Source organism: Ambystoma mexicanum, chromosome 8, assembly GCF_040938575.1.
Source record: "Ambystoma mexicanum isolate Mex_15411 chromosome 8, UKY_AmexF1_1, whole genome shotgun sequence".
Classification (NCBI taxonomy): Eukaryota; Metazoa; Chordata; class Amphibia; order Caudata; family Ambystomatidae; genus Ambystoma; species Ambystoma mexicanum.
Window position 1 is genome coordinate 153,480,178 of NC_090929.1, and position 12,121 is coordinate 153,492,298.

The following is a 12,121-nucleotide window of genomic DNA, read 5'->3' on the forward strand; positions in this document are numbered from 1 at the left end:
GATCAGGTGGCATAAGGCTACTTCTGTGGCGATGGGTGCACTATAAACGCTGGATAACAGAGCATAACGTTATCAATGCTACCTGTTATGACCCAATGCTGTCATTACAGATCGTTGCTCTGCAATGTTTTATGCCCAATGCCACGTGCATGTATCTGTTGCTGTGCAGATAGGGGATATGCAATGATGGGCAGGGGTAAGATGGGTTTAGACCATCCACTAGAAAGAGGCTCAGAGAGGGCCACGAAGAGTGAGCAGTGATGAGTGAGACAATGGGCCTCATTACGAGTTTGGAGGTAGCCATGCCGCTAATAGCGGCATGGCTACCCCCAAACCGGGTACCGCGTTACAGAAATAGGGAATTACTGGGCCATGCCGACTTTGGAGGGCCCGGTAATTCCCATAGGGCTCAATGGGAATGGGGAGGATGCTAACCACAGGCCCGTTAATGACAGGCCCGTTGTTAGCATCATGGTCTGCTATCAGATCCCGATCTGCACGTCTAGTCTGGCCAGGCGTCCAGAACGGGACCCGCTACAGACCTCGTAATGTGGCAGCTCGGAATGAACGGTGCCGGTCCCTTACCGGCACCGTTCATTCCGTGGCCGCCTTCCTCGTAATGAGGCCCAAAGAGTGAGGCACACATAGAAAGCGAGTCAAATGGAGAACTACACAAATGAAGATGTAAACAGAGAGTGAGACTAAGAAGGTGGGTGGGTAGCCCTGGCAGCACAAGCAACATTTTTTTTTAACTCTGCCAGTGCAAAGCCCCTGCCCACTTAAACCTACACTGGTGAGTACCTGCACTTCCTTTTTTCCCATTTCAAGTAGTGGATAGCTGGAGAGAGAGACAGTGAGTGAGAGAGAGAAGTAAGGGCAAAGAGAAGGTGTGAGAGAGAGAGAGAAATAAAAGAGAGGGAGAGAGAGTGTTAGAGAGAGCAAGAGAGAGGGAGAGGCAGAGACATAGAGGGAGAGTGAAAGAGAGAGAAAGAGAGGGCAGGAGAGGGAGTGAACGAGAAGGAGCACGAGGGAGAGTGAGCGATGGAGATTCAGGACCCGGAGTTGACAAGACCCAATTCTCACCCTATTTCCTCAGTATTATATGAGTTCTTGGAAATACTTAAACTCAGCCAGACCAATAAGCAACTCCTAAAAAGGGACCCCGTGTGATGCTGCGGGCGGACGCCATAATCCACATTGCGGAAAGAGCGACCTGAATATCATCAGGTTTTTTATTTTTCAATTACCACCGGTGGCAAAATGCCACTCATTACGGAAGTGGAAAATTGTAGCTGGTGGTAACACTCGCAATAGCGGTACATGCGTTAGTGGTAACGAGGATTACATTTCTACCGTTACTGTTTTAAACTCAATCCCTGCCTCTGAAATTTAAATAATTCAATTTCATTTTAACCCAGAGTTATGTATTCACCTGTTGAAAACCAAGGAACATCCCTCTTACGCAGGCCACTTTAACCCTTTGCATCAAGTAGCTTAGTAATAATTCCTTCCTGCGAGCTGTAGCGCATAAAAGCAACTCTGCTTGGTTTATTACCTGCAAGAGCATTCATCTTGCGATGCACTCATTTACTGTCTGATGTACTGCCTACATAACAAGACCCGAGTCCCAGGCAATTCATTTAATTTCAGGTTATGGTTAGGCGGTATTTTGCAATTTATGGGTAATAAAAACTACGAACAATTGTAAATGGGTAATGAGAATATATTCTACTAAAGGTTTCTGGGTGAGCATTTTAGGATCATAGCAGTAATAAGATGGAGACCTTGATACAATTGTCATGTATTCTTCAAACACTCTTTTTAGTGAATGTTTGCTTGCGGTGCACCAGTATTTTTCAGAGTTCCTTTGTTGTGTGATTTATCATCAATGGCAATGATGTGTTATTTATACAGGGCGTTTGCCAAAGCGCTGCAAATAGAACATATTTACATACAATTATCACGCAACCGAAGTTGATACTTACTTATCAACCTCAGAAGGATGAAAGGCCGAGTTGGCATTGCTGGGATTCGAACCTGTGAACTACAGATCTCAGACACTGCAGGATGCACTGAATGTGCTGAGCTCAAGATGCATCTATGTGGTGTGCTCAGACAGGTGCCCCAGAATTGAGCTTTGTATCGTTGACTGCTGTGTTTCAAATCTAGGAGTCGCTGCATTTACTGTTGAGTCCCAAATTTAGATGTTTCTCCATTTATCCAGGTACCCCAAATGTCAGCATTTTATCATTGACTGCTGTGTTTCAAATCTAGGTGACACTGTATTTACTGTCGAGTCCCAAGTTTAGGCGTTTCTCCATTTATCCAGGTGTTATATCTCATTCACACGCAACCATTAGCGGAAACACGGACAACGGTTCTGTGCTTCCTCCTTCTTTATTTCTGGTACGTTAACTAACTGGTCCCTCCCCTGTCTCCTCCCCTTCCCTTCCTCCCCTGGATCCCCCTTTCCTGTCACAGTCTCTTTCCCTTAAAGGGACCACGCCCTTTTACCTCGTAACACCCCCTGTTGCTTATCAGGGAAGTTCGTGGTCTACATCTGCTCAATGAGGTGGGGGGGGGGGCTCAGTATGGTTCACTGTGGGTGGCCTGGTGATTCGTGGGTCTCTCCTTCTGATGCTCTTGGTGGGAGGTCCGCGGTCCCCTCTCTTTGAGTTTCTGCTTCCTCTTCTTCCGTCATGTGTGGGTCCTCGTCAGAGTCCTCTTGGAACAGCTTGCAGAAAAAGAAAGCATTTCGGGTGATCTCCCCATCGTCTTCCATGGCTGTGACCATTGGCCCTTTGATGTTGGTAACCACCAGCGGTTCAAGGCCGTATCTCATATCCATTTTACTTTGCTGCTTCTGCCTGACGAGTACTACTTCTCGGACCGGGAATTGCGGTTCAACCACCTTCCTTTTCCGGTTTGTCCACTCTTTGGCTAACCTCCTTTTCTCGGCTTCTTATTTTTGATCTCTGCTTCTTCTGCTGGGGTGTAGTCTTCGAGCTGTGGTAGCCGAGCCCTCGGCTTATACTTTATCACACTTTCGGTGGGTGTCCTTCCAGTTTTTTCGTGCAGGGTGTTCCGGTAACTTCGCAGCATTTGAGAGATGGCTTGGGGCATTGACATCAGGTCTGCAGCTGCTTTCTGGCGTGTCATTTTGATGGTGGCCATAAATCGTTGCACCATGACATTGCCTTGAGGCAAAAATGGTGTAATTCTTTGGTGGTGGAACCCAAGGTGTTCTGCAAACCTCCAAAAGTCTTGGCCCTGGAATGGCGGGCCGTTGTCTATTTTAACTGTGTTGGGGACTCCTCACTCACCAAACAGTTCATCTACTACTCCCACCACTTGATAGAACGCTGTGGACTGGACATGCTTTACCAGGGGAAAGCATGAATATTCGTCGATGGCCACTAATAGATGGCTTCCTTCTTGTAGGGGTCCATAGAAGTCTAGTGCTAACCTTTGCCAGGGTCCTTCCGGTAAGGGTACTGTTTGTAGCGGGCATGGGGGACTGTTTGCTGCTGTTACATGGCACAGTGTACAGTGCCTTAGCGTGTCTTCTACTATCGTGTCCATATACGGGAAACACACTTGGTCTTGTAGTATCTTTTTTGTGTTGGCGACTCGTCTGTGGCCTTCATGTGCAATGATTACCAGGACTTCCCTTAGACTTTTGGGGGCCATTAGGCGATTTACTCGCAGCAGTGTCCCTTGGTCAGTCATGGCGAGTTCCTTGTGGATCTTTGCCATTCTCTACAGGTCCCTCCTGTCCACCTCCCCGGTCACAAAGTGTTCCGTTGACAGGTGGCGCCACCTGTTGGCATTCGTTAGGTGGACTACCGCTTGGATGGTGGGATCTTTTTTACTTCTGTCGGCAAAGAGGTTTCTTTTGATGGTGGGGGGTAGGGCTTTGAGAGACAGGTAGGCAATGTAATACTCTTCTTCATGTTCGATGATGTTCTCCGCCGGTCCTCCGGGGTGTCGTGATAGGTAGTCTGCTGTGTTGGCCTCGCCACCAGTTTTATGGATGATGGTATAATCGTACTCTTGTAACCAGCTGCCCCATCGTTCTATGTGCGGGCGCATCTTGGTCTTGCAGTTCCCGAACAGGGAGAGGAGTGCCTGATGGTCCATGATGAGGATGAATGTCCGTCCAATGATGAAGTGTTGGAAATTCTTGCATGCCCAGACTGCATCGAGGCTTTCGTGTTCTCCCTGAGAGTACGCTTGTTCGATGGTGGAAAGTGCTCTGCTGGCGTAGGCAACCATCCTTGTGTCAGCTTTGTTGTCCAGATCTGTCTGGGCGAGTATGGCCCTAGCCCCACGGGGCTGGCGTCAATGGTGATCTCGGTGTCCCAGCTGGGGTTGACATAGGCCAACTGGCGGTTGCTGATCAGTTCTTGCTTGATGGTACAGAAAGCCTTCTGACAGTGTTCGTAACATTCGAAGGAGAAGTCCTTTTTAAGAAGTTGCCAGAGTGGGTTTGTGAGTGTCACATAGTGTGGTAGATAGTGGACACAGTATCCTGCCATTCATAGGAAGGAACGTAGTTCTGCCACATCGTTTGGGGCCTCTAGGTTCACAATAGCACAGATCTTGTCAGGGTCATCCCTGATAACTTGGTCGGAGAATATGTGGCCGAAGAAACATAGGCTCCTTTTATTGATGGTGCATTTTGGTGCATTGAGGGTGAGACCGGCTTTATGTAGGATATTGCATGCCTGCCTTAATGCGTCATCATGCTGTTCCTGGGTGACGGCAAACACTTAAATGTCATAGCCATAGTTGAAGGCCTGCGTGACGGTTGCAATCAGTCTGCATATTGTTTCTTGAAGTATCTCAGTTAAAAATTATATCCCAAAATTGTAGCCGCTTGTAGCGGGCAACCCTTTGTGTGTTGTGAAGGTAGTCATGGGTCTTGAGGCCAGATCGATGACTAGCTGTTGATACCCGTGGTACAAATCTAGCTTCGAGAACCGGGTAGCCTGGTTGTCTTACCAGCATATCTTCAATGTTTGGTCCCGGGTGTCACTCCGCCTGGATAGCAGTGTTGGGAATCCGCATGTCCACGCAGAGGCGAAGGTGTCCGTCGGATTTGTGTATCACTACTAGGGGGGACACCCATGGGGTGTGTCCATCAACTCTCTCAATTATGTCATTTTCGAGGAGAAGCTACAGTTTGCGTGTTGCCAGTGCCTGTAAGGGAAACCCAATTCTCCGGGGGTGCTGTGGCACTTGTCTCACTGCCGGATCAATGTGGAGTCTGATGACGGTGTCTCTCAGCATTCCCACTCCCTTGAACAGTTCCGGGAACATGACTTTCAATTCCTCAATGTCCAACTCCTGTTGTGAAAGGGTATCTAGAGCCTGGACATTCGGCGAGAGGCCCTGTACTCAAATTGATCATACTGTATGCTGATGAGGGCCAGGGCAGTGCCCATCTTGTAGCTGAGAAGTCATCTTCCTGTTGTGGGGCTGTGTATGACATGAATCGTGGCAGGTATTCGTCGTCCTCTGTACACCAGATCACAGCTGAATTGGCCTTTGAATTGGAGAGGGACTGTTGCTCCCCACTGGAAAATGCGAGCCTGGGACGGCTGGTTGGGTGTTCCCGGCGGGTCATATCTCCTGTTGGAAGTTGGCTGTGGAGGTGGTCTTTATGCAGGTAGCAGTAGTGTTTTCTCTCTGCACTTGATTTGGAAATGATTCTCCTGCCCGCACCTCATGCACATTGTTCCAATTTCTTGTCACTGGCGCTTGTGGGGAAATTCAAAGCCACACCTATAACATTGTCTCTCCGCTGGGGCCTGATGGTTGGTATTCCACACTTGTTGACAAGGTGTTGTGATAGGATATCTGTTTTGTCCCTGTGGGTGGTGGCGATGGTAGCCACTGTGTCTGTTTTATTCAGATTTTTAATGTTGGCTGCTTGCACATCAACCCTTTCCTACATCCTGGTGAGTTCTGCTATTTCCTGTAGCTGAACTGTTTTCTGAATTGCGAGGATATGCATCCTTCGATTACCCTCAGCCTAATGGCTTCATTGTCGTTAAAGTTTGCGAAGTGGCAGTATGTTATTTTCCTCTGGAGTCGGAGTATGAATTGGCCAATCGTCTTTTGGGGCACTTGCATGCACTGGTTGAAAGTGTATCTTTCGTAGTCTCGGTTGGGAAGGACTACTAACTTCCCATTAATCAGAGTTATGAGAAGTTGATATGTCGATTTCCCCTGGGGCGGGATAGTTTTTATGATCCCTTTTAGCTTCTTCCCTACAAGATTTGTAAACATGTCTATTTTGTTGGGTGCATCTTGGTTCCCCACCACCCTCAAGAACTCCTTGAATTCTTCCATCCACTCTTGTCACCTCTGTCCTTGGTCTTCTTGGGGTACTAGTGTGAATGGATTGGGACATTGTAGGAAGGACACCGGATTTGTACGGTTGACCCCTGCAACAACTTGTGCACCTGAATCTGCTGGAGCCTGTTGTGACATGTTTCAGTGTGGGTGACTGTTCCACTTGTCTGTTTTGGTGAATAAGGTAGCAGTATCTGGTCCCAACGTGGTCTCTGCACATGTTTCTTCTCTTTCAGTGTGTTTGCTACGGGTGGTCTTCCTTGGCTTGAGCTGTGCTTTGGCTCTGGTGTCTTGTAATGCTCTGAGGTTTCCCTTGTTTGGTCGTGTTGGTTAGTCCCACCCCTTTACTATGGCGGGGGCACGTACCTTCACTAACACGCGGGGCTGTGTGTTTAATATGGGGCATGCAGCGTCTGCGTGTTATGCTGTGTCCTCCTTTCAGTTTCTCATGTCGTTATGGTGTCAGACTATAGTAGTGGGGACACGTGACGTCCGTGTCTGCGTGCCGTGTCCTCTTTGTCGGCTTTGTATGCCCTTTGTGGTGTTGAACAGTATCCATTCTGGGGCCACCCCAGCCCTCGTGGTGTTGTCGGGAGAGGCCACGTGGTGCTGCCACTATGCAACCTTCTGTTCCTTGTCCTTCCCTGCCTGGCGGTTCTCCTTACTGGCGTGGTGAGTGAAGTTGCCGTCTCCCATGCACATCGCAGTAGTCACTTACTGTTGTGTCCCTTTATGGTCTGCTCTAGCATCTCCCTTTTAGTCTGCTGGGCCTCCTGTTGCTAAGTTTCTGGGCACCGGCACCTTCCGGTGGCTTTGCTTGCTCCTCTGCCTCCTATGTTGGCCTTCTCGTTGGGCTGCAACACATCTCCGGCTGGGCATGGGCATTTAGCAGTCCCTCCCTGAACCACTTCCCTCGCGCCAATCTCCTCCTTCGGTCACGCCTGTTACCTCCTCCTATGCGCCGGCCACCTCCACTGGTATCAGATAGGCAATGTGGTGTCATAGCATTTCATTATCTTTGGAAGGTCGCTGGTGCCCTGTGTAGAACAAAGTGAAGCACCACAAATTGGTACAGCCTTTATGGAGTGGCGATGCTGTCCCTTATGGTCCAGGTGGTGAAGTGGTGTTTGTCAATAGCCCTTTATAAGGTTGATAATGCTAACATATTTGGCCATTCGCAGTTTTTCAATCATCTAGTCTTCCTACGGCATTGAGGATAAATGGTACTTGTATATGCTGTTTAACCATTGGAAGTTCATGCAAAATTGTAAAGGACTGTCAGGCTTGGGGACCAAGACTATGGGGAAGCACAAGCGTCTTGTAGACAGCCCAGTAATCCCCTGTTTCAGCATTTCTCATATCTCTTTGTGTACTTTGGTCTTTCTGACTTTTGGTACTTTGCATGGACTTACCATACCAGGCCTCTGAATCTGTATGAACTAAGTCTTCGGCCAATTGAAAATGCAAAAACTCCTCCTCTTTTCAGAGTTGTGATTACTGGAGTTCCTCATGCTTGGTCCGCGTCAGGCTGCTCCCCCCTCTGCAGGCCCCGAAGCTAGATGGTCTTGTGCAGAGGAAACATCTCATGCTAATCCTTCTGTTTGGGATTGATCAGACCAGCTCCACTGCATCATTCCACTTTTTCAATAGGTTGATGTGATATGCCTGCATTGGGTTTTTCCAGATGTCCAAAGCCACCTTATGCAAGACTGCTCCAAAAGGCACATCTTTTAGATAAGGGCTTCTCCATTGCACTAACATTTGGTTTTCTGTGTAGGTGTCAGCACTGTAACCATTTTCTCATGTTGGACTGTTCTCATAATTGCTTCCTTGTTATAGTGGTTTTCTTGGCTTTGTTGAAGCTGTTGTAGATTTTGTGTGCCTATCTCCTGAATGTAAGGCTGGAGGAGGACTACTGTGTACTATAGAGCAATGATTATCAAAGTTCGGATCTTGTTCCAATTTTCCCTGATCATTTGCTTTATAGCCTGGTTGTATTTTTCAACCAATCTATTGGCCTGTGGATGATAGACTGATTTCTGTATCTCCTTTATTTGCATATTGGATAGACTTGTTTTAGGATATTGGACATACCGTTTTTTCCTTGGTAGGTAATGATTTCAATGGGTGACTTTATCATAAAATGGGACGAGGAGATTGTATATAGCTCATGTAAATATTGGGTGGCATCATCAACACTATCCAATATGAAGCCGTAGTCATGGCTGGAATGTTCCAGAGGACTGAACATGTCCTTGTCAATCCATAACAATGTTTCTCATGTAATTCTTTCTGAATGCTAATGTTAATAAAGTGCATAATGTTCAATTGTTTATTTCTTGCCTATCCAGCTACCTTATCACTGCACCCAAATTGTTTCGTATTGGAGCGGCTGAAAATGTGGTGGTCCAAACCTTTGGCTACAGGGATGCTTTCACAGTTACCATCTCCCTCAAGAGTTATCCTGATAAGAGAACCACATATGCCCAGCGGCAGCTTCAGCTTTCTTCAGGAAATCAATTCCAAGACAAGGCAACTTTGATGGTGAGTTCTGTGTCTGTATTAATGCCTTTTTCACGCCCATTTAGGCTGAAATCTGTTCTCTGCTTCTTAAAAAGGGAAAAATCTTGTGTTTAATTGAAAGAGCAAAATGTATAGTCATCTCCACATTAAACATTTGTAATTGCCATAGCAACAGAAGGATCGTTCTTATTTGGCATTTTTTAAAGCACGTGTAATGTTAGCATGATTTCAAACGTCAAACTTTTTAGACCCTATTCGACAGTCTTGGGGTGCGGCAAAGCCTGATTTTCAAATGGTCTTTCCCCTTTTGTAATGGCTTGGCAGGCAAAGAACGATGGTCTTGAGGGTTGCCCAGAGCGGTGCCAGAGGTTAAGATGTATTCTAAACCTTCCAGCCATCACCCCTTTTGTTTTGCCACAATTCACCAGAACATTGCCCAATTGACTCCACCGTTGCTGTCAAGACATGCAGGACTGCCATTATGTGCAGGCCTTTCCAAAAGGCCAACTTGCTCACCACTTCTATTTTCTGCAGAAAATATAACTTATTTGGTGTTTTTACACAGTGTGCATTTTCCTGCCACACATCGTAAAATGCAATTAGAACAAAAGAAGCAAGCTTGCAGCGCGGCTTTCATGCGCTATCGACTGGATTGTCAGAAAAAGTATTGAGTAAAAATACTTTATGGTATGGTGTGGTCCAGCACTTATTAAGCGCAACCCATATCACCTCTAACCGGGGCATCATGGCGCTAAAACAAGTGGGCCTAAGATAGCATAAAGACAGCAAAAGTCGCACCCTCCCCTGCACACCATCCTCCAAATGGTACACAAGGGGAGAACTGACCTACCCACATGGGTTGTTTAGCACACTTCTAATTTTCATGTGATTACTTAGCTAAAGGTGAGACTCATATAAAGTTTGCCTCCAAGAGCAGTAAATGTTGAACCCAGAAAATGCTCTGGATATATCAATGAATCTATATCCTTGGGTGACCCATTTGGAGACAGAGGCACCAATCTGGAGCGAGCAGGCAATAACTCTGACTGACTACTGTATTGACTTAGTAACCATTATTTGATTTGAAATCTAAAAAGAAAATCATTTTTAGATGTAACACAATTTCAATTTTGAGGTATTCACCAGAAAATGGTGTACCTATTGAATTACAGGTTTTTACCAACAAATGGTGAACGTACATATGAGTTCATACAGGCATTGATGAGAACAAATCAAGTGTCACAGACAATACCCCAAGCATAACAAGGGAAAGTATTTGTAAACAGAATTCATTTCAAATACACAAAAACCACAAATCTAGAACAGCACCCTTTGTTCTGTGAATATGATATACTAGACAGTCTAATTCTGCCATAGTCATGTGTGGTGTACGGAGACAAGTGAATTGACCACCCACAGCAGTCCAACCTCTTGAAAACTGGTATATAATAGAAGTTCTTAGTCTTGTAGCCTAAAAGTAAGCTATTTCTAGTACTGAGCCAGTTAAAAAAAAGAGGAATTAGTGTCCTGGTGGACTCAAAGGTCAATGTATGAGTACTGTGGGTGTGTAGAGACCAGTCCTAGGTCAATTTCGGTAGATGTATTCCTGGTGTTTTGAGGTGGACCGCAACTAGATTACGTGTCCAAAGACATTTCGGCGGGCAGTGAAGGCTACCTTCATCTGGACCTACGGATGTCACTCTTGAAAAGGAGTGCTACTGTAGTCACTGGACAAAGTGAGCCCCTAGTGTAGGGGCCAAGTGTGGAGCAACTGCGCTGCAGGGAGCTTATGCGAGGCTCGCGGATTTGAAAAAGTGGATTTCCAAAATGTGGACTGAAGTATTCAAGTCAAGGAGGATTTCTGAGAAAAGGTATTATGCAAGGCGATAATCCTGTGTTGAGCAAAATCCCAAAGAAAGTCAGTATCTTCCATGCGGGCGCCAATAATGTGCTGGAACCTCATGCGTTGGTGGGCACACTGAGTGGTGCCATGCTGAATGCGCCGTGTCAATCGGGCCGGTCTGCGTCCCGAGCTGTGTCCGGGTTGCTGTACCATCCTCCAACTCACAGCAGGGGAATTAGAAAGTCTTTACTTTATGGTGGAAGTCTAAGTGCCCTGTCATCCGTCTCAAAACCGTTGGTATAGAATTCCACAATCATGCTGCCTGAATGGAAATGGAAATCATGCCCATTTCACTCATCTGAAGGTGGGTACCGAAAGTAAATTGATGGAAGCAGAGTGCAGCCAGCTCCCTGGAACATAACGGTGGAGTTTAGAATTGATGAAATTGGCTGATTGACAATACAGTGCACGATGCACAATTCGCAGCATCTTGCACTTTATCCGACTCTCCGCCAGCAGTCAGTGAAGAGCTTGCAAGATTGGCCATATATGCAGAATCGTACAAAAATGTCGACCTGAGAATTGCGACGGCCGAAAATGCCAATTCTTTTTTTTAAACCCCCCTTACACCACATATATATGTGGGGGTATATGGGATATTATAGTAGAATGGGGGGCTGAGGGGGGTCTCCCCCCGCATATCTATGTGGTGCAAAGAGGGTTTAATTTTGAAAAAAGTCGCCATTTCCAGCCGTCACAATTAAGTGTGGTCTCACTGATCACATAGATCCAGATATGCTCTCTCCTATCGCTTTCAGCAATATCCTGCTAGCTGCATTTTGTATTCTTTGAAGACGGTCAGTAGCCACTTTTAGGAGGCCAAGACATAGGGCATTGCAATAATCTAGGTGGCTAGAGATAGAGGCGTTTAACATTTGAATTTTATGCGTAAAACCAAAAAATTCAAAGAGATGTTTAAGGGACCACAGATAAAAGAAACATACACTAGAAACTTGAGATATTTGGCTCTCCAAAGATAATGAGGACTCAATGCAGAAACTTAAATTACTGACTTTTTGCAGAGGAAAAAGGCATTGTTCTAAAGATGTGGGCCAAAATTTGGACACCCATCTAAATGCTTCAGTTGACCCATAAATACCAGCTCATAGGCTGACTATGTGCAGAGCAAGTCAACAACTCAGTCTTCTGAACATTAAACTTAAGTCTGTTTTGACGCATCCAGATACTAAGCTGCTCCAAACACAATTTCAACGTATTGCCAGCAAGTGCATCATCCTCATTGAGCTGAAAAATGTACAGTGTCATCAGCATAAATGCAAAAACGAACTCCAGCCAACTTCATTATATGACCCACTGGCCTCATGTAAAGATTAA

At 46.2% G+C, this 12,121-nt stretch overlaps 1 protein-coding gene across 2 annotated transcripts in view; it reads left to right on the forward strand.

Annotated features, from left to right (window-relative positions):
* C5 (complement C5) overlaps nucleotides 1-12,121 on the forward strand; it is a 478,994-nt gene that overhangs the window by 80,577 nt on the left and 386,296 nt on the right. For both annotated transcript variants that reach the window (XM_069609527.1, XM_069609526.1), the window contains exon 2: nucleotides 8,712-8,904. In XM_069609527.1, coding sequence (XP_069465628.1) covers nucleotides 8,902-8,904 — 3 coding nt within the window. In that variant the 5' untranslated portion in view covers nucleotides 8,712-8,901. The remainder of the gene's footprint in view (nucleotides 1-8,711; nucleotides 8,905-12,121) is intronic.